This window comes from Sardina pilchardus, chromosome 23, assembly GCF_963854185.1.
Source record: "Sardina pilchardus chromosome 23, fSarPil1.1, whole genome shotgun sequence".
Taxonomy (NCBI): Eukaryota; Metazoa; Chordata; class Actinopteri; order Clupeiformes; family Clupeidae; genus Sardina; species Sardina pilchardus.
Genome location: NC_085016.1, coordinates 3,793,602 through 3,816,092, shown reverse-complemented (window position 1 = coordinate 3,816,092; position 22,491 = coordinate 3,793,602). Strand labels below are relative to the sequence as shown.

Below are 22,491 nucleotides of genomic sequence, written 5' to 3'. Positions count from 1 at the left end.
CCATTGGTCTTTAAAACTATGCTACCTAGGCTCTATGGAAATATAAAGCTTATGTTCATATCTTTATCAGGATAATCAGGGTAGAAATGGCAATTTCAGTCATTTTCAGCCATGAATTGTTGGATTTTTGAGGGTCTCTGAGAGGGGTCCCAGAACTCCATAACAAAAAACAGCTGGAGGGTTTTAAGTATATGGCTGTTCATAGTTCCACATACTTATCACATATACAAAGTATGAGCCGATTTGGCCGACCCCCTTCTTCCCACCTCTGCCTGGTTTTCTCATGCAATGACTCTTACAAATAAATAGATGCTATTGGTGGGATAGGGTAATACAATTGTCTGGAGGGGATCCTCTAGCCAAAGGATCACACCTCCATTATCTTATAATTTATAATTTTATTTTCATATTTTGCATAATCACACAGCAGAAGTCCGTATCTCCGGAGGACAAGAAAGAGATGGAGAGAGAGTAAACAGCAGAAGCCCGTCCGTAACATTCTGAATTACCACCAACAACATAACTCCCACTTCTACAGAATTGAAACCGATGAGGAGGATTGCTCAGGAAAGAGAGAACATCTGTTGTATGTGTGTGTGAGAGAGAGATAGAAAAGAGAGAGAGACATTAACAGGCGCAGGAGAAAATATTTTGGCAGTGGGTGCAGTGGGTGGGACTGAGAGGGGGAAAGCAAGTAAATAATCGAGTGATCGAGCTGGACAGGAGAGAGAGAACGGGCCGGGGTGACTGAAGAGAGGAGAGCGGAAGACTCGGTGTCCACTCTGAGGTAAGATGTGTTTGACCTTTACCACCAACAGAGAACGGGCTCAAACTCCAGATGTTGAACTGTTCAGAGCATTTCAACCAAAAACAGAATGACAGAGAAAGAGAGGCGAAAGGAGCAACTAGGCCTACTTGTTTCATGACAACAAACATAAGGACACAACCAGCTTAGACCTGTTGACATGGACATACGATACTAGTCACTTTTTGTAAACAACTTCATTGTGCTTTTGTGCAACAGTTTGCATGCCAAGTCAATAAGTGATATTACAATTGAACAAACTATTATGTCCAGAGTATATGGCCTTTTTGTCATGTCACATGATCGTTGTCTCATATCGCTCTCTCTACTTTAAGCTCCTCCTTTAGCGGTGTCAAGTGAAGTGAATTTACATGGCACATTCAGTGCAACTGGGCCGACCCAAAGTGCTTTACGAATGATTATGTCATGATGAATGATGGTGTCATGATTCTCCAAATCCTCGATTCGATTCGATGTCATTAAAAATATTACTATTAATGCACTCCATATGTTATTTACTTTTTGGCCTTTTCCTATTCTGTTTCGGGCGGCCTTAAAGTAATTTGGACAGTAATTAGATCATCTTTTCACTTGCTAAATTGAGCAGGCTAAATTTGATGTGTATTTTTTAACTGTCTGCAGCCTAAAATAGGAGTGTAGACGCTGCAGTTCAACACGTGTGTGTGTGTGTGTGTGTGGTGTTGGGTCTTGGCACAGGCATACATGCTGGACGTGACCTTGGGGGTGTGGCTAAATCATTGATTCTACCTTCGAGTTTGAAGTTTAAGATTAAGATGTTATTTTGATCGAAATCATGACACCCTTAATAATGACAGAATAACAAATAACATTACAATACAAAATGCCTATTAAAATAAAGAGTTATCATCAAATAATGATAAAGCAATGGAAATAGTAGCCTAGTTATAGAAATACAATAGAAATAAAACTTAAACTTAACAGAACATAAACAGTCAAATAAACTCCATACCAACTCCAATACCGACTCCTCAGCAAAACACTTCACAAAAACTGCCACAAAGTAATCTGTTGACTTTATTTATCTTTTATTTCTCTCTCTCTCTCTCCTTATTCCTGATCTACACAGATTCTTCATATTTCCTTCTCTTGTTCTTATTCTGTACTGCTCTTGTTCCTTCATTCTTAAAGCAACTTCTCTCTCTCTCTCTCCTTCTCTCACTCTCTCTCTCTCTCTCTCTTTCTCTCTAACCCTCTGTCCCTTATGGCTACTCCTGCCTCACCTCTGGAGGACGACTTGTCGTGCAGCGTGTGCTGCGACATCTTCCGGGAGCCCGTGTTGCTGGGCTGTGGACACAGCTTCTGCCGGGAGTGCCTTAGCCGCCACTGGAGCTCCAGCAATGGCCGCCGTTGCCCCGTCTGCCGACGCTCCTCACCCCAGCCACCCCTCCTCAACATCAGCCTCAGGAGCACCTGCGAGTCCTTCCTGCAACAGCAGCAGCAGCAGCAGCAGAAAGATGCCAACGAGGCCCAGAAGAGGAAGAAAGAGGAAGATGAGGAGGAAGAAGAGAAGAAAGAGGAGAGGGCCAGGCTGTGTCCTGAGCACGGTCAGAGGCTGGCGTTCTTCTGTGAGAAGGAACAGCAGCTCGTCTGCTCACAGTGCAAGAAGAATGGACACAGAGGCCACCGCGTCCTGTCCGTGCAGAAAGCAGTGAAGGAGCGCCAGGTGAAGCAAAGCACGAGCATGAGGACACTTAGAGCATGTGGAGCTGCTAGAACATTCAAGGAATTGAAGAACAATAACATCCTGTTCAGCAGCCAGCTATAGACATTGCATGGTTTGAATGCTTTAACTGCATATAACTGCAGTTAAAGCATTTTTTTTAATCATTATATTAACATTTATTGATTTCTGTAAGGGCATTTGAGAGCTATGTATGTTCACCTGTATTGATTGTTTATTTATGTTTTTACAGGCAAAACTGTCAACAGCAATGACACCACTGAAACAGAGACTGGATTTGCTCACAAGTGGCACCACTCAAAGCACCTATGGCATGAAGGATATTAAGGTAACCTAGGCAACCTATCCTGCCTAGTAGCCATAATCTATAGCTAAATAGTGTCATAATTTGGTAAATTAAACAAGCTTTTGCACATGAGAACTTTGGAGGACAGGAACACCATCTGATGTCTTTTGAGTAACTATACTGTAGATTTTTAGTGGAGATTTTTTTGGTGTTGGGTTTGTTGTTCATTCTCAGTATCACAGTGCAATTGTTTTATGTTGTTACAGTAATTGTTTTACATTTTATTCATAAAATATGTTGATTATGTTGCCATGTCGATTTTGTTATATCAGAGAGAGACAGTCTGTTATCAGGGAGAGAAGCTAAAGCTAAGTCCTAAAAGTGTATGACATGTAATGTCTCTGAAAGAGCCAAACTGAGGACACAGAGAGGAAGATCAAGAAGGACTTTGAGGAGCTCCATAAGTTCCTATTGGACGAGGAGGCGTCCAGACTGAGCGCGCTCACACAGGAGGCGGAGTCCTGCAGCACAGTCAGGAAGGCGAAGACGAGCAGACAGATTGGCAACCTCTCACAGAAACTCAAAGACCTGGAGGACAAGATGGAGGCAAAAGATGCCATCGGCTTCCTGCAGGTGACTGTTGTGTTGAGTCTGTTGTAGCCAGGACTGTAGTGTAGGCTAAACGCACGCAAATACAGTTTATTCACCTGGGAAATTTCAGGAATAGAGTTTATACACCTCTTATTAGAGTTTATTGCAACTTCTAACAGTCAAAAATCATGTCCACATTCACAATATGTACACTCATCGATTCTAGGAGCCATTTCATTGCACTGGTATGGTTATAAACATCAGACAATAACCTCCACCATCATCAAACATGTTCTAAAAATGTGATACCGCATGGCACAGTGCACCTTACAGTGATCAAAGAATAAATAAAATTAAACAAATAAAATTTAGATAAGAATAAGAAATAAGATTAAAGGGACACTTTAGCATCAAGCTTTGTATCTTTAGAAAACCAGTCATGTTTTTGATTTTCTAAAGATACAAAGCTTAATGCTAAGCGGTGAAGTGTCCCTTTAAAAAATAGGATATATTACAAAGATAGTGCTTAAAGGTCAATTTGGTCTCATGGAATTTCATACGTGTAATACTAGTGTATACAACGTCCTGTTTAAAACCAATTATTTGCTGCTGTATTCTGTGTTTCAGAACTTTGACTCTATCCTAAAGCAGTAAGTGGCAACATGATTCATTTTTCAAAATCACTTAATCTACAGTAAGTTTGCACACGTTTGCATTTTCTCTATTCATGTTTGCATAACATACTCTCCCAATTTTTTGTCGCTGTGTGTATTTGTCCATTTGTGTGTGTGTGTGTGTGTGTGTGTGTGTGTGTGTGTGTGTGTGTGTGTATTTGCCTGTTTGTGTGTGTGTGTGTGTGTGTGTGTGTGTGTGTCTCTGTCTGTGTCTGTGTGTGTGTGTGTGTGTGTGTGTGTGTGTGTGTGTGTGTGTGTGTGTGTGTGTGTGTCTGTGTGTGTGGTCTGTGTGTGTGGTCTGTGTGTGTGTGTGCGCGCGCACACATGTGCCGGTTTGTGTGTGACTGTAGAGCCCAGACTCCAGAGCCAGAAGATGACTTCCCATCCTTGTCAGGCGTTCCAGCTCTGAATTTCACAGAGTCCCAGTTGAGTATCGATGTGGCCAGACACCTGGGGAATCTGAAATTCAGAGTCTGGGAGAGGATGAGGAGTAGAGCACCATACTGTAAGTGTTCCTGCAACAATACAGACACACACACACACACACACACACACACACACACACATGCACCATACTGTAAGTGTTCCTGCAACAATACAGACACACACACACACACACACACACACACACACACACACCATACTGTAAGTGTTCCTGCAACAATACACACACACACACACACACACACACACACCATACTGTAAGTGTTCCTGCAACAATACAGACACACACACACGCATGCACGCACGCACGCACGCACCCACGCACGCACGCACGCACACACACACACACACACACACACACACACACACACACACACACACACACACACGCACCATACTGTAAGTGTTCCGTCTGGGAGAGGATGAAGAGTAGAGCACCATACTGTAAGTGTTCCTGCAACAACTCACTCTCTCTTTGTCTCTGTATGTCACACACACACACGCACACGCACACGCACACGCACACGCACACACACACACACACACTGTGTGCACAGTGATTAAACTCTTAAACTCTGTACAGTACTTCTCTATCTAACTCAAGGGATCTCCACTGATTGTTTTCCAGACCCGGTGACCCTTGACCCAAATGCCCACCTCTGCTTCCTGTCTCTGACGGACGACCTGGCCAGTGTCAGCAGGGTGGACAAAGAGTGGTGCCTCTGTCCGGTGCCGGGGTCAGAGGGCATCGCCGACGACAACTTCCACTCCTGGGACGTCGACGTGGGAGATGAGAATGCAGAGTGGATGCTGGGAGTGATGACTCACCGATTCATACACGGCCTCCTTCCTGTTTGTCCAGAGATGGGCTTCTGGGCCATCCAGAGATCAGGTGCTTTAAAGTACACACACACACACACACACACACACACACACACACACACACAGAATCCATCTACTACAGTACTGTTATGGGAAGGCAAGTGGACACACGTGACCCGTAGTCTTTTCACTGCTCAGGTGGTGAGTTCCAGGCCCTGACTGCCGTCACATCCGTGACTGGGCTGCACTTGACCAGCAGACCCCGTGTGGTGCGGGTGCAGCTATGGCGACCTTTCACCCTGAGGGCTCTGCCCACCCGGAGGGTAAGGTTTCTGGACGCCCAGAGTGGCACAGAGATTTTCCGGTACGACGGCGTCCCGTGCCAGGTGCCCGTCTACCCGTTCCTCTTCCCCACTAAGATGCCGTCCGCGCTCAGGCTGATGCCAACGGAGGTGACCGTGCTGGTGAAAGAGGAGGCGAGCTTCATGCAGAAACATGCCAACACATTCACCACCGTTGCCACCACATACAAGACCGTTGCCACCACCACACGCGCGACCTTTGAGTTCATGGCTTTTATCGCCTTTTTTGCCTATCTCCTCTATGCCGTCTCTTCACAAGCGCTCAGCTCCCAGACATAGTATGACGTTTGAGTTTGAGGTCACAGTCTCCAATTCAGCTGAGGCTCAACAGATTTTTTTTTTAATAGTGCAGTAATAGTGCAACAAATATACAGTGCTATGATCATCCAACTAATTTTAATATAAGACATAGGCGAGTAAACATAAAATGCAGCTTTTAAAGTTTGAGTGTGAGGTCACAATTTCCGTTCATCATCAAGGTCACACGTGATGTGTGCGTCCATATGGTGACAAGATGTTTATTACCTCCGCCAAGGACGTTATGTTTTCATCAGGGTCTGTTTGTTTGTCTGGTTTTTTGTTAGCAAGGTAATTCAAAAACACATGGATGGATTTCGATGCAATTTTCAGGAAAAGTCCAAAAGGACCCAAGGAAGAAATGTTGTGATCAGAAGAAATGTGATCCGGATCAACCACAAACGTGGGGGGAGGTCTGCGCTCTCGGAGTACTTTTGGTACTTGGAATTTTTCTGAACAAATCTCTCGTGCCCATGATTCATCCTATTTCATTTTTGTTTTAAATAAAGTGATTCAAAAACTTCTCCTTGGTGTTAGGTTTGGTATTGTCAGAGCCCGTCTACAGAGAGCCTTGCCACTCGCTATTAAGTCCCATTGTAACGACTTTTGGTTGCAGTTCCACCAAAATTCCACGGGGGGCGGTGGCCTGAGTGCAGAATGAATGGGAGCCTATGGAGCTAGACGGCTAAATTTGGCTCTTTCACCCAATTGTCGTTGAGAAATCTCAGATTTGAATGTAGTTTTTGCAAGTTCAACATGGGTTTCAGGTCAAAAGTTGAATGAACGAGTACTTATGTCCTTACGATTTCTTACAGGTTGAGTTGTTGTTGCCCATACCAAGCTAGCATTCTGCTAATGAAGCTTGAGTGTATGACGTCATTTACATTTTAAAAGACGTTTTAAAGCAAATAAGTGACTCTAAAAATTCAAACACCTCGCACTACGTAATTTCTTTGCATCCCCTTTCGAAAACAACATTCAAATTAATTGACAAAAAATAATATTTTGAGAAAAGTGGATTTTGAGGGGTATTGCTCCATAGACCTCCATGCATTCTGCACTCCAAATGTAAGCGCCTCTAATGGAACCAGCGTGGAACTGCAACCATTTCAAAACCGGAAGTATAACGACACTGGCAGTTCTCCCCTTATTAGACATTCTCTGGTATTGTCTATTGACACCATAGCGTTAGATTGGTCAAGCTCTCAGCCAATCATAAAGCAATGTAGACATTTCATATGGCGAACATAGTTCATATGCAGCATCAAAGTAACCACCACTTATAAATGGCTTAGAAAGGTTTTATTATTTTGGGCATTAACACAAATTGGCTCATGAGAATTGAGACCAGTTGAGTGTGTGTGTGTGTGTGTGTGTGTGTGTGTGTGTGTGTGTGTGTGTGTGTGTGTGTGTGTGTTTGGTGTTTTCTTCTCGCGTTTTGTTAACACAACATGCCAGGTGATCCGCCAATCTGCTGCATCAACAACAGGATATACTAGAAGCAGGGCCCAAGGCAAACACAACCACAGGGGTCCTCCATATACGTTCTTTATGCAAAAATGCAGGAAGGTCCACCCGTAGTGCATCTGTAGCGTACGCTAACTGTCATACAATATGATAATAGTATAATGTAAGTAGGCTAGTATAACAATATGATAATAGTATAAGTAGGCTAGTATAACAATATGATAATAGTATACTGTAAGTAGGCTAGTATAACAATATGATAATAGTATAAGTAGGCTAGTATAACAATATGATAATAGTATACTGTAAGTAGGCTAGTATAACAATATGATAATAGTATAAGTAGGCTAGTATAACAATATGATAATAGTATACTGTAAGTAGGCTAGTATAACAATATGATAATAGTATACTGTAAGTAGGCTAGTATAACAATATGATAATAGTATACGGTAAGTAGGCTAGTATAACAATATGATAATAGTATAAGTAGGCTAGTATAACAATATGATAATAGTATACTGTAAGTAGGCTAAAACAATATGAGCAAGTATAAATCAGGCAATATCGTTTGAACTGCATGCCCATTAGTTACATAAGGCCCTACATACGGAAAAAAGTGCAAAACTGGTGATATTGAGAGTCTTGTAAACTCACTTTTTTGTCTGTAAATAGTAGACTTTATTGATGTTGAGCCAATATTTCAGGTTTTTGCAAAAAAATGCACATGAAGATATAAGGATAAAACAAGGCGTGATTTCATTTTTGATGGAATGGATTGGTCCGCACACTGAGTAGGCTCCAAAAATACACTTTATTTAGAATAAAAAGGCAACGTTTCGACCCGCAGTGGGATCTTCTTCAGGCAAAAGAAGAAGATCCCACTGCGGGTCGAAGAAGATCCCACTGCGGGTCGAAACGTTGCCTTTTTATACTAAATAAAGTGTATTTTTGGAGCCTACTCAGTGTGCGGACCAATCCATTCCATTATCTATATTTTTGTCCGGCACCTGGATTATTTCTGTGGATGTGCGCACCCCAACCAAATGCCTGATTTCATTTTTGGTAATGTTCTCATAGGGGGTTTTATTCTTGACATGAGGCAGAACAATGATTTTGATATAATATAATAGGCCTAGCCTATGTCAATAGTGGTTGATACCAAATGTGTACAAAAACAAGTTGCCTGTGCCATTAACGTCACTCTCTTTATGTTACCCATTATTGATATAGCTTAGACGAGGTTTGAACAAAATCCCAGGTGGTTCAGCAAACCTGAATGACATGAAATGACCTATAACAGTTTGTCTTCCTCTGTCCCCATTAAATGTGGCGTTCCCCAAGGCTCTATTCGTAGATCTTGAAAGTGTTAGGCTCGCGGCCCCCTGATCCTTTGGCTAATTTGCAAAAATGGGTGGAGACCGAGGACGAGGATGCTACAGGACCTGACAGTGACAGGCCAGTCAAGAAAAAGTGTAAACGGTCTACAAGCTTTAACAGTGACTGGTTAAAGCACTTTTTGTCATGGGTTAGATGTGTGCAGGTCACCGCTGCTTATAAGTAAAAGGTTTGATTGGGTTGCTGAAATGTCCAGGGTTTTGGTCAGACATAGGTGGCTTTGATAGCAATTCACACTACGAAGACTCTGTTAGTTTTACTGAGTGAGACTTAGACTGTGTTCTGTTATCCACTTATTGTACCCCTTACAATAAATCATCATTCAATCGCCGATCCTGATCCAGCCGTCAAGCTTTATTGACCAACTTCAATTCAGACATTAGAACATCGAAACTGAAACACAACGCAAACCACTAAAGAATCCTACAATACCAACCAGTTTCACAAGTTTCACAATAATGGACAGTACACAGTGAGTGTGGTGGTTAGTCCCTCCTCACAGCTGCATATGAACTGTTCAGATCGTTCAGTACATTGCTTTGTAATTGCTGGGAGTAAAATCATCACTGAATACATCGCTTGACCAATCTAGGCCATGGGGTCATAGAACCATTGGTGACAGATTACCCATCAGCTTGTGTTGCCAGTGCAAAAATATCTTTATGGTATTTAATTTTATTTTTCTATATGAATTTTTAAAAGACATAAGAATAAAACTTCAAAGAAGGAAGAAAACCCTAAGGATCAAAATGATTTTTTTCATGGGAACACATAAAAAATGTATAGTTTAAACAGATAATGTAAATATGGTTACTAAGGTGTTGCTAGGGTAGACATGGTGGTTGCATAGTGTAATGAAAGTTGATCATGTAAAAGTAGACGGTTTAAAAGTTGATTATGGATAGTTTAAAAGTTGTTCATGAAAGACAATTTAATAATTGTTGATAGACAGATAGTAGTTAAATTGATGTTGGGGTAGATTGTTTTAAATGTGTTTAAAGCATTGTGCACATTCTGCAGTTTTTCTGGGTCAATTCTTAGCATAAACATGTTTTCTTCCAAAAATATGTGCTCATTCATGTGTAATTATTTCCACCAACAAATCAAAGTATTCTCGTAAGCGTACAATCTGCCATTCAGAATACATACGAGCGATTCGGCTGCATGGCGACATCTTTAGAAAACATTAGCCAGGAGGGACATACATGCAATTCTAGCTCTGCCTTTCATGTTTATCGGTCTTTTATTTTGGACTTTTATTTTGAAACAGTTTTGAGCACAGAAAAAAGTTGAATAGGATATGTAGTCTTATGAGATCCTGCATCAATCCAGCCACGCGCTTCTACGATACCTATTTGTCTTGCATATTACACCATTAAAAAAATGATCTGTTAACCTTGTGAACCATAACACAAACATCTTTCTATCTGCATGAACTTAGCTTTGAGCAGCTAGTGAGCGTGTTCATCCATTAAGGAATTCTTAATGAAAGTTATGAATGCGGTGGCAGAGGTCCAGACTGTGGTGGCAATGGCCATACATGTGGTGGCAACGGTCTTGCATGTGGTGGCAACGGTGGTAAATGTGTTGGCATGTTTCTGCATGAAGCTCGCCTCCTCTTTCACCAGCACGGTCACCTGCGCTGGCATCAGCCTGAGCGGGGACGACATCTTTGTGGGGAGGAGGAACGGGTAGACGGGCACCTGGCACGGGACGTCGTTGAACGTATGAATCTCTGTGCCAGTCTGGGCGTCCAGAAGCCTCAAACTCCGGGTGGGCGGATCCCTCAGGGTCAAAGGTCGCCATAGCTGCACCCGCACCACACGGGTTCTGCTGGTCAAGTGCAGACGAGTCACGGATGTGACGGCAGTCAGGGCCTGGAACTCACCACCTGAGCAGTGAAAAGACTACGGGTCACGTGTGTCCACTTGCCTTCCCATAGCAGTAGTTTAACACAGCAGCCAACTTATCTATGGTGTTCAAATGAAGGCTTTGCAACACCTGGGGCCTCATATACAAATTTTCTGTGGAATTCCTAAATTAAAACATTGCGTACGCGAAATCCTGGAATGTAGCACACATACAAAAGAAAAACAGATCAGACAGACAGTGTGTGTGTGTGTGTGTGTGTGTGTGTGTACATTAGAGCACCTGATTTCCGGATGGCCCAGAAGTATCCCTCTGGCGAAAGGGAAGAGTGTCTGAGGTTCAGTCGATAGATCGTCAGTCCCAGCATCCACTCTGCATCCTCATCTCCCACGTCGACGTCCCACGAGTGGAAGTTGTCGTCGGCGATGCCCTCTGACCCCGGCACCGAGAAGAGGGGCCACTTGTTGTCCACCCTGCTGACACCGGCCAGGTCATCCGACAGAGACAGGAAGCAGAGGGGTGCATGTGGATCCAGGGTCACCGGGTCTGGAAAACAATCAGCGGAGATCCATTGAGTTAGATAGAGAAGTACTGTACAGAGGTTAAGAGTTGAATTACTGTGCAAGAGAAGAAGGTGGTGTGAGTGTGCGTGTGTGTGTGTGTGTGTGTGTGTGTGTGTTTGTGTTTTATATTAGATTGAACTTTGCTGTCATTGTTCAGAGTACAAGTACTGTATAGAGACAATGAAATCCAGTTAGCGTCAAACTAGAAGTGCAACAAAATCAGTAAAGTACAGAGTGTGTATAGTACATGTAAAACAATCAAGAGCAGTGTGGACAGTGGACAGTACACATATAGTGCAATGTAAATAGAGTACTATAGATGGGATATAAAAATAGTATAGGGTAGTGCAATACATCCAGGGACTGGGGGTGTGGGGGGGGGGGAGAGAGATAGTTGTTGCAGGAACACTTGCAGTATGGTGCTATCTCCTTCATCTTCTCCCAGACTCTGAATTTCAGATTCCCCACGTGCTTGGTCACATCGATACGCTGTGTCGCTGGAGCTGACGAGCCTGAAAACGCTGGAAGTGCAGACTCTGGCTCAGAGCTCTGTGCCCTGAAATCACACACAAACCGGTACACTTACAGTATGCACACACACACACACACACACACACACACACACACACACACACACACAACCAACCACAACAATCACATTTTTGGTCCTTTCAAATTGGTTGAAGGGATGGAGGGATGGTCCTGGCTAAATTCTCAACCTTGCTCATTCAAAGGTGGGTGCTACATATTGGTGGTGGTTACTGAGGTTCCCCTTCACTGTGAAGCACTTTGAGTGTTGAGAAAAGCCCTCTATACAGTATATGTAACGTGTTGTGGTTGTTGTTATATTGTTGTATATATAAATGTAACGTGGTAGTTGTCGTAGAAAAACGCTAAATGTAACATGTTGTGGTTATAGAAAAGTGCTATATAAATGTAACGTGTTGTGGTTGTGGTTATAGGAAAGTGCTATACATATAACGTGTTGTGATTTAACAACCTAAATGAGGCAATGAGTGTGGATGGAATGGGGAAATTAAGACATTCTGTCTACTCTGCGCAGCTACTGCAATATCCTAACAATGTGCACCGACAATATCACAACACACACACACACACACACTCACAAATAGACAGATACACGCAATGGCAAACAGATTTAGAGAGAATGTTGTGAATAGAGAGAAATCATATTACTTGGATTATGTGTGAAAAATAAATTCACATAAAGATGTCACTTACTGCAACAGGATAGAGTTGAAGTCCTGAAACACAGAGCACAAAAGCAAATAAAGAACATTATTACAGACAGTGTAATTGATGCATTGTACCTGAGATAGTAATTACGTTAATTTACATCTGCACTCCCTAAAAGCAGCGATTTTTACAAACAGCTGTAATTTCACACTCGCCAAGCTCTACAACAGCCTCTACAGTCACCTGCAGGAATCTGAGGTCATCTTCCATCTCCATCTTTTCCTCCAGGTCTTTCAGTTTCTGAGAGAGGTTGCTGATCTGTCCGTCAGCCTCGGCCTTCCAGGCGCTGTTGCAGGAATCCGCCTTGTGTATGAGCACGCTCAGTCTGGCCTCCTCCTCGTCCAATAGGAACTTATGGAGCTCCTCAAAGTCCTTCTTGATCTTCCTCTTTGTGTCCTCAACTTGGCTCTTTCATAAACATTATAAACACTATTAGCCCTAATAGACAGTCTCTGATATAACATAATCAACATGGTGGCATCATTTTTTATATAAAAATAATTTTGCACTGTGGTACTGAGAATGAACAACAACACAAATCCAACAGCATTCCGATCTTTGAATAGTTTCAGATAGTCAGAGTTGCTCAGTGTGCCATATTGCTGAGGTCAAGATCTGCTTCATATTTTGGAGGAATTTGAAGATAATAAAGAATAGTGTCACCTACAATTGCAGTAAAAGAAGAGTATTAAAATGAGGACTTTCTATGCCTTACAATGCATCCACATTCCTACCATTCTTACCATTTTCACCAACAAGGCTGGCAAATATTCTTCTAGTGGTGTCTATGAGCTAGGAGTCAGAGATCACTGGCCCACTGCCTGTGTAAGGGATATGCGGGTAAAAAGACAACATCTCAGGTGGTCTCCAAGAGGAGCCTTAGAAGGTTTGTTCCGGGTTCTGGGTGATTTAAAAGACTGGGATTAGAGTTACTGTATATGGGCCAGTTTGTTATTGTTGAGGTTGCCCTCAACTCTTTTGTAACTGCATTTAATCTCTTAGACTCTTTTTTTTATACCAAAAAATGGCTGCTCTAATTATTAGTGAGCCATTGTATGATATTCCCATCACCTCAGGCTTATTTCCTGGTTTGGAAATCTGCGCGCATCACTCTGCACAAGGTGGGTGATAGTGACAAATGTTTCCTGTCAAGCCACTCTATTCTTAGTCCTCACCAATCTGGTTTGAGACCCAATCGTATCACTGCTATCACTTTAGTTACCAACAACATACTCTCAGCCTTGGACATGAGGCACTGTGCAACCCTCTTTACCGACCTTTCAAAGGCTTTTGACACGGACGGTCACAATACTTTTTTAAAAGTTGTATTAGGGTGCCGTGCCTGTGTGTGGTTTTAGAATTACCTATCTCACAGGTGTCAATGCGTGAAATCAACCACTTGGAAATTCCGATTTTTTATCCATTACAAAAGGTGTCCCGCAAGGCTCTGTGTTGGGTCCTGTACTCTTTACCATATTAATGAGCTAGTCTCTTTAGCTGGCTGCCGTGCCCATCTGTACGCAGATGATACTATGTGAAGTTCAGAGGTCAGGAATGCCATTTGATGTCTTTAGGACATCAACAACACTGCACGAAAAGTCAGGGATATTTGGCTTTCAGGTGAAATTTGTTGGCCTGTGTTTCAATACATTGTTTGAGATGAGGAAATTATCAGTCTATGCTTCTAATTAAATGCCCTACTTCCGTGATATAATACCACTGTACCTTGAACTTTTTACATTTTCCAATTTCACCCGCCAGCCAGATATCCCTAACTTTTTGTGAGTAGTGTATTTAACTTAGGTAACGAACAAGGTTACCTTAGCAATATTATTGGAGCCACTTTTGAGCAAATCCTGTGTCTGTTTCAGAGGTCTGATTGCTGTTGACAGTTTGGCCTGTGGAAAACATAACAAACAATGAAGGTGAATACATAGTGCTCAAATGCCTTTACAGAACACAGAGACCAATACAAACAAAAATATAGCTGCAAGCAGCAATGAGGGGGCCAAGCAGTAGGCCGGAGTAACTACGGCAACTCGACACTGTTGGCTCAATGCCGCAATGAGACATATGGCCGTAAGCAGTCAGAACAAGTTTCATGTCTAACACGTCAAAAGTTACAAGCGAACTTGCATTTTTGCTAATTGAAGCTATCCTAAAGGTCAAAGGTCACCAATTTTCTTGAGAGTCCTCGCGATCTGGTCACGAGCCCATGCACTAAGTTTGGTTTTGATAGATTCAAAGGTTGCTGAGATATGAGCTCACTTCCTGTTTGGCGGCTTCACACCCTAGAGGTCAAAGGTCACCAAATGTATTGGGTGTCATCCCGATTAGGTCAAAAGCCCATATACTAAGTTTGGTGTTGATAGATGCAAAGGCTGCTAAGATATGGGCTCACTTCCTGTTTGCCGGCTTCGCCGCGAATTTTGATTGGCTGCGACGGGCAAACGCTTCAGTCAATTGTTACAGAAATCAGAACACTAACAAGGCATGGTCTGAAGATGGTCTGTGCCAATTTTGGTGAGGATCAGTTGAAATTTGTGACCTAGGGAAATTTGTTAGTGTTTTTGATTAAATCCAATATGGCGGCCGAATCAATTACGTTGATGTCACAAGTTGTCATCTGTCAACATAAGTATCTTCCAAAGTATTACTAGACATCACTAGTACATTGTAATTCTAAGCACAACAGCAGTTATAGGCCAAAAAGCCTGTTTTTGAATAACAGCGCCCCCTAGAGGTCAAAGGTCACCAAATTTCTTGAGGGTCCTCCAGATGGGGTTATGAGTCCACGTACTAAGTTTAGTTTTGATGCCTGGAAGGGTTGCTGAAATATGAGCCCACTTCCTGTTTGGCGGCCTCGCCGCGAATTTCGATTCGCTGTTTTGGGCGAACGGTAATACTTCCGAAGACAAAAAGCAATGCGTTGGTAAGGCATCATCTGAGGATGCTCCATGTAAAGTTTGGTGTCGGTCGGACAAAATTTGTGACCCCTGATACATTTTGAGTTTTTTTGACAAAATCCAAAATGGCGGGAAATCCATCATGACGGAAAATGACGTCACAGGATGCGTTTAACTCGGGCTGGTCCAAGGATTCCAAAGATACCTGGTTTTTGAAAATTGGCCCAAGGGTTCAAAAGTTACGTGCGTGAACGCATGTCCAACTTTGACCTGTTGGTGGCGCTAGAGGGTTCGAGGTGCCGACATGAAATTTGGTGACATGAATCATGGGACTGTCCCTAATCAGTGTGCCAAAATTCACAACTTTTCACCAGTCGGTTCTATGGGCTGCCATTGACTTCCATGGCGGAGGAATAATAATAATAAGAAAACTAAGAATCACAATGGGTTCCTCGCAGCTTCGCTGCTTGGCCCCCAAATATAGCTGCAAGCAGCAATGTAGGGGCCAAGCAGTAGGCCGGAGTAACCACGGCAACTCGACGCTGTTGGCTCAATGCGGCAATGAGACATATGGCCGTAAGCAGTCAGAACAATTTTCATGTCTAACACGTCAAAAGTTACAAGCCAACTTGCATTTTTGCTAATTGAAGCTATCCTAAAGGTCAAAGGTCACCAAATGTCTTGAGCGTCCTCACGATCGGGTCACGAGTCCATGCACTAAGTTTAGTCAGAGAATGTCTAATAAGGGGAGAAGGACCACTAGCGAAATACTTCCGCATGGTACTGCAAATAGAGGGCGATCGCGAGCAAGTGATGAATGAATGGGTGGCAATGGAGCTGAACCCCCCAGTACCACATTTGTCTTTATATAATTTTTTCTCCTGAAATTGCATTAATGCATGCGATGCAGGATAACTTGACTTGACAATTAGCTGACCAATGCAATTTTCTATATGTGTTGTTATTCCTAAAAACCCTTTCAAAGTTTTCATGTCACGTGACACAAGCGAACCACTTTACGGCCATAGACCTAAAAGAAGGTTCAGCTTCACGACGGTCGTAATCGGTCGCGATTGTCGCGAGCATCGATGAGCTAAATGCTAGCATGTTACAGGGAAAACGGCCCATCCTATGAAAAGCAGAAAGGACATGAGTGACTTTTTATTTCATTTCCAGTGGAAAACCCATACTCAGGTAGCTACTACGACAATGTACATTAAGAAATGAAGTTGTCAACTGTGAAAAAAACGAGTTCTAGCCGCTTAGCCCCATAGACCACAATTCATTTATCACTTGCTCGGCAACGCCCCTAGCGGAATTTCAACAGATTGCAGGAACAATCCGGTACAATGGAGTTAATAGGAAGTGGACCGGCTCTCCCTAAAGGGGCTCTGGTTTAGTTTTGATAGATTCAAAGGTTGCTAAGATATGAGCTCACTTCCTGTTTGGAGGCTTCACACCCTAGAGGTCAAAGGTCACCAAATGTATTGGGCTTCGTCCCAATTGGGTCACAAGTACATATACTAAGTTTGGTGTTGATAGATGCAAAGGCAGCTAAGATATGGGCTCACTTCCTGTTTGGCGGCTTCGTCGCGAATTTCGATTGGCTGCGACGGGCAAACGCTTCTGTCAATTGTTACAGAAATCAAAACACTAACAAAGCATGGTCTGAAGATGGTCTGTGCCAATTTTGGTGAGGATCAGTGGAAATTTGTGACCTAGGGAAATTTGTTAGTGTTTTTGATTAAATCCAATATGGCGGCCAAATCAGTTACGTTGATGTCACAAGTTGTCATCTGTCGACATAAGTATCTTCCAAAGTATTACTAGACATCACTAGTACATTGTAATTCTAAGCACAACAGCAGCCACAGGCCAAAAGGCATGTTTCTGAATTACAGTGCCCCCTAGAGGTCAAAGGTCACCAGATTTCTTGAGCTTCATTCTGATGGGGTCAGGAGTCCATGTACCAAGTTTGGCTTTGATGCGTGCATGGGTTGCTTAAATATGAGCCCACTTCCTGTTTGGCGGCTTCGCCGCGAATTTCGATTCGCTGTTTTGAGCGAACGGTAATACTTCCGAAGACGAAAAGCAATGTGTTGGCAAAACATATTCTGTGGATGCTCCACGTCAAGTTTGGTGTTGGTCGGACAAAATTTGTGAGAGTAGTAGGCTTTCAAGTGTTTTTGATGAAATCCAAAATGGCGGAAAATCCATCATGGCGGAAAATGACGTCATAGGGTGCGTTGAACTCGGGCAGGTCCAAGGAATCCAAAACTACCTGATTTTTGAAAATTGGACAAACAGGTCAAAAGTTACGTGCGTAGACGCACGTCCAACTTTGACCTGTTGGTGGCGCTAGAGGGTTTGAGGTGCCGACATGAAATTTGGTGACATGAATCATGGGACTGTCCCTAATCAGTGTGCCAAATTTCACAACTTTCCCGTAGTCGGTTCTATGGGCTGCCATTGACTTCCATGTCAGAATAATAATAATAAGAACAAAGACAAACACAATAGGTGCCTTCGCAGCTTCGCTGCTTGGCCCCTAATTATAAAGTAAAACTCTCAGTTCTCTGTTGGTTTGTTAGAGATAACAAAACAGACTTCACACATGTCTAAACTGTAAAGTTGTAAAATTGTTGAGAACTAGTTATCTGTATCTGTATTAGTCTGGTCCAGAGCTAGGCTACAGTATAATGAATAATTGTGCACTGCACCTTTAAACTGGTATTTAATAATAAAGGCTGTTATTATTGTTGGACCTGGCCTTGCATGCAGGTAAGTTGATTTTGAGCTAGTCGGGCTACTAACTGTTAGCCATACAGTATCTGCTTTTTAATCCAAATACAGTACTTGATGCAGGCAGTAGTACAGTGCAGCTGTAAGTAAATAAGCAAGCTGATTTCAGCGCAGCATAAACGTAGCTTTGAGGTCACATCACATTCTTATCCTTCACTGATCATTCATAATGAATTCAATGGCTGTGACCAGCTGAACAGGATTGTTCTTCAACTCCTTGAATGTTCTAGCATAAGTAGCTACATACTTTAAGTGTCATCATGCTTGTGTATTGCCTTCACCTGGCGTTCCTTCAGTGCTCTCTGCAAGGACAGGACACGGTGGCCCTTGTGCCTGCTGTCCTTACACTTTGTGCACACAGGCTTCCCCTCCGTCTCACAGAAGAACAACAGCCTCTGGCCGTGCAAAGAGCACAGCCAGGCCCTCTCCTCTTCTTCATCTTTCTTCCTCTTTTCTTTCTTTCTTCTCTGGGCCGCGGCATCTCTCTGCTGTTGTTGCTGCTGCTGTTGTTGTCGCTGCCGCTGCTGCTTCTGCTGTTGTTGCCGGAGGAACTCGCAGGTGCTCCTGAGGCTGATGTTGAGGAGGGGTTGCCGGGGTGAGGAATGCTGGCACAGGGGGCAGCGACGGCCTGGACTCGAGCTCCAGTGGCTGCCCAGGCACTCCAAGCAGAAGTTGTGACCGCAGCCCAGCAACACGGGCCCCCGGAAGATGTCGCAGCACACGCTGCATGTCAAGTCCTCTTCCAGAGATGAAGGAGAGGCAGCCATAAGAGACAGAGGGTTAGAAGGAGAGAAGGAGGGAGAGAGAGAGAAGTTGCTTTGAGAATGAAGGAACTAGAGCACTACAGAATGATGAGAAGAGAGGAAAGCACAAAGAATCTGCGTACTGTTGATCAGGAACAAGGGGAGAGAGGGAGAGAGAAATCAAGTCAACAGGTCAGTTATAATTCAGCAGGTTACTTTGTTGCAGTGTGTGTGTTTGGCTCAGGAGTCAGTATGAACTAAATGACAAAAGGCTTCCCTGGGTCTTCCTGTTATGGCACACTGACATAAAAAAGGACGTTTTGGATTCATTTAACATCTCCTCGAAGAAGACCCCTTGTGAGTTTTCTGCAGCCATGGGTTGTATGAAGGGCAGGGGAGGACCCCTGGGCCCAATAGATACACTAATACCACCACCTTTAGATTTGATTATGTTAGATTAAGGGGCGTTGTTAGGCACCAGAGGAGGAGAGTCTACTGTACACAATCCCAGTGCACAGGTGCAGTGCACTATTATTCATTAGACTGAAGCTATTGTCTAGACACAAGTGCTACAGAAAATTAGGCTTTCTTATACGCACTCGAGCGTCTTATTGCTTTTATAAAACGGTTACCACATAGCAAGATTTCTTAAAATAAAGGGATGGCAACAAAAAATTGTAACAATGTATTCATACGGTAGGTAGGCCTAATCATTCTTCCGCCAAGAACTATTTTCTCTATCAGAATGGACCCAACCAATGTTGAGAAGCAATTACTTTTGTATCAAGTTGTAGTAGGCCAGTAATATAGAACAAAATGCAGTCAGTGTGGGTTTGTGCTCATTATACAACCGCATCAAATGTGATTCAATCAGTTATTCTTAGTCCGAAACTGTCCGTTTTAGAATTTTGATCAAAAAGCTCTGAACAGCTCAACATGTGGAATAGCCCAGACCCACTTCCAGGGTAACCCAGAGCCAGTTCTCTGTTGGTGGTCAAGGCCAAACACAGATCTTACCTCAGAATGGACACCGAGTCTTCCACCCTCTCCTCTCCTCAGTCTACACCGTTCTCTCTCTCCTGTTCAGTCCTCTCTGTCGATCGCTCGAGTATTTACTTGCTTTCTACCTTCTCAGCCCCACCCACTGTAACTACCTGTGCCTATTAATAGCTCTCTGTCACACACACACACACACACACACACACACACACACACACACACACAAACATTCACCCTCTCTCTTCCCTAAGCCATCCTCTTCATTTTTTACATGTTCTTATAAGTGACAAACTTAAATGTGCCGACATATCTTCAGCCAATTAGATGAGGTGAGCTTCTCCCCACTGTGGAAAGTAGAAGGTAATGCTACAAGGAGAGAATTCAAACACACCTCAAGTTTAGTCAAACATACTGTATCAAGACCAAGAAGACAAAGTCACAAACAAGCACACACACTGATATGGACACACACACACACACACACACACACCTTGAGAGTTGAAACCTTCCTTCATACCACTGGGCGAGACGACTGGCTCTCAGTCTCCACTCTAATTCATCCCAAAGGTGTTCTATTGGGTTGAGGTCAGGATTCTGTGTAGGCCAGTCAAGTTTATCCACAACAAGCTGTCATCCATTTTTTTATGGACCTTGCTTTGCGCACTGGTGCACACACATGTTGGAACAGGGAGGGGCCATTCCCAAGCTGGGCTTTGTCATTTAGTTCCAGTGAAAGGAACTGAATGTTGCAGCATTAAGAGATTTTGGACTATTCCATGCTTCCAACTCTGTGGGAACAGTTTCGGGATCATTTTGTGTCAATCAGATTTGCTGAACCACCTCAGATTTTGTTCAAACCTGGTCTAAGCTCTATCAACAATGGGTAACATAAAGAGAGTGACGGTACAGGCTAAACTTGTTTTTTACGTTTAGTATCAACCATTATTGACATAGGCTAGGCCTATTGTATTACAGTATGTCAAAATCATTGTTCTGTCTCATGCCAAAAATAAAACCCCCTATGAGAACATGACCAAAAATGAAACGGAGTGTCTATTTGCACCCCTGGTGCAAATAGCCTTGGCCACATAGCTGAGCTATTTACACCCTGTAACGTAACAACAAAAGAAATGGACCATCTTGGCAGGAGATGTCCTATCTAAGTCCTAAATCTAACAATTTAGGATTATTAAAACAATATTTTAGATGGGAAAGTGGTGCTAAATTTCCACAAACTTTGCTCAGTGAACTGGTAAAACTGTCTGTTTGTAAGCAAAACCAAGAAATACGATCTTTTAGTTTGTTTACCTTTACCTAGCAATCACAACTTATATGCAATATCTCCTGCTTTTCATCATGGGGTGTGATACAGCGGAAATGTCATTGGGTTATGACTCCATGGTCCAGAGTTCAATTCACAGTTGAGACAATGCCTTTTTTATTGCATGGCAATGTACAAACGACTCTCTCTTTTCTTAGATGACGTTACCTCGCGGCAAATAAGAGTGTGCTTTTTGAACCTGTCAAAGATTGACTAGTTTTATTTCAGTTATGAGTACAGTTGAGTGGAAGTAGGCTTAGTTGTGAGTAGAAAGGTTGCTTGGTGTTTTGAGCCCCCAAGGCGCTGGGGTTAGGCATGGGTTAAGGTTAGGGTTAGGGTTAGGAGTAGGATTAAGTGCCTTTAAGTCAACAGTGGCAGTGCTGCCTTGAAGACAACTCAGAAAACAGCTGCCTGGAAGACAACTCAGAAAACAACTCTTTGAACTAGCTTGCCTTTGATCAAGCTACCACATGACCACTCATCAGCCTAATATTTGTATAATCACCATAGCCTACATTGTAAGTAACCCAGACATGGCGAAACAGCTAAAAACTGTTAAATGCTAAATTACTGTAGAACTGGTAAATACACAGGCCTATTGACAGTGTACATGGATGTTAGACTTTGGGTGTAAATAGCATTGTTGATTATAGACACTATTTACACACGGGTGTAAATAGTATTGTTGATTATTTGCACACGGGTCACCGGGTGTAAATAGTATTGTTGATTATACATTATTTACACCCGGGTGTAAATAGTAATGTTCATAATTTGCACCATCTGCCAAAATGAAATCACGCCTTGTTTTATCCTTATATCTTCATGTGCATTTTTTGCAAAGACTTCAAATATTGGCTCAACATCAATAAAGTCTATTATTTACAGACGAAAAAATGAGTTTACAAGACTCTCAATATAACCAATTTTGCACTTTTTCTCGCTGTGTTCGCCTTGGGCCCCCAAATGGCTAAATCCGCCCCTGGGAATGGCCTCTTCCTGTTCCAACATGACTGTGTACCAGTGCACAAAGTAAGATTAATAAAGACATGAATGGGCCCCAGCCGTGGCGCAACTGGCTGGGGCACCTGCACCGCACGCCGGCGACTCGGGTTCGATTCCCGCCCAGTGGTCCTTTCCGGATCCCACCCCAGCTCTCTCT

At 43.0% G+C, this 22,491-nt stretch overlaps 2 protein-coding genes across 3 annotated transcripts; one reads left to right on the top strand and one right to left on the bottom strand.

Annotated features, from left to right (window-relative positions):
* Positions 1 to 630: 630 nt before the first annotated feature.
* LOC134071689 (E3 ubiquitin-protein ligase TRIM35-like) lies at positions 631 to 6,528 on the top strand. 2 transcript variants are annotated; one of them, XM_062528507.1, is made up of 9 exons: positions 631 to 787; positions 1,914 to 2,510; positions 2,761 to 2,856; positions 3,223 to 3,447; positions 4,033 to 4,055; positions 4,430 to 4,584; positions 5,152 to 5,415; positions 5,544 to 5,668; positions 6,292 to 6,528. In XM_062528507.1, the coding sequence occupies exons 2-9, from the start codon at positions 2,049 to 2,051 to the stop codon at positions 6,505 to 6,507; spliced, it is 1,566 nt and encodes a 521-aa protein (XP_062384491.1). In that variant the 5' UTR covers positions 631 to 787; positions 1,914 to 2,048; the 3' UTR covers positions 6,508 to 6,528. The 2 variants fall into 2 exon arrangements, with proteins under 2 accessions (XP_062384491.1, XP_062384490.1); XM_062528506.1 differs by having other exon boundaries at positions 5,544 to 6,528.
* Positions 6,529 to 9,234: 2,706 nt separating this feature from the next.
* On the bottom strand, positions 9,235 to 20,090 carry LOC134071690 (zinc-binding protein A33-like). Its single transcript, XM_062528508.1, has 8 exons — positions 20,027 to 20,090; positions 18,548 to 19,151; positions 14,379 to 14,456; positions 12,742 to 12,966; positions 12,544 to 12,566; positions 11,715 to 11,857; positions 11,021 to 11,284; positions 9,235 to 10,760 (listed from the first exon to the last, which is right to left on the bottom strand). The coding sequence occupies exons 2-8, from the start codon at positions 19,031 to 19,033 to the stop codon at positions 10,321 to 10,323; spliced, it is 1,659 nt and encodes a 552-aa protein (XP_062384492.1). The 5' UTR covers positions 19,034 to 19,151; positions 20,027 to 20,090; the 3' UTR covers positions 9,235 to 10,320.
* Positions 20,091 to 22,491: the final 2,401 nt, after the last annotated feature.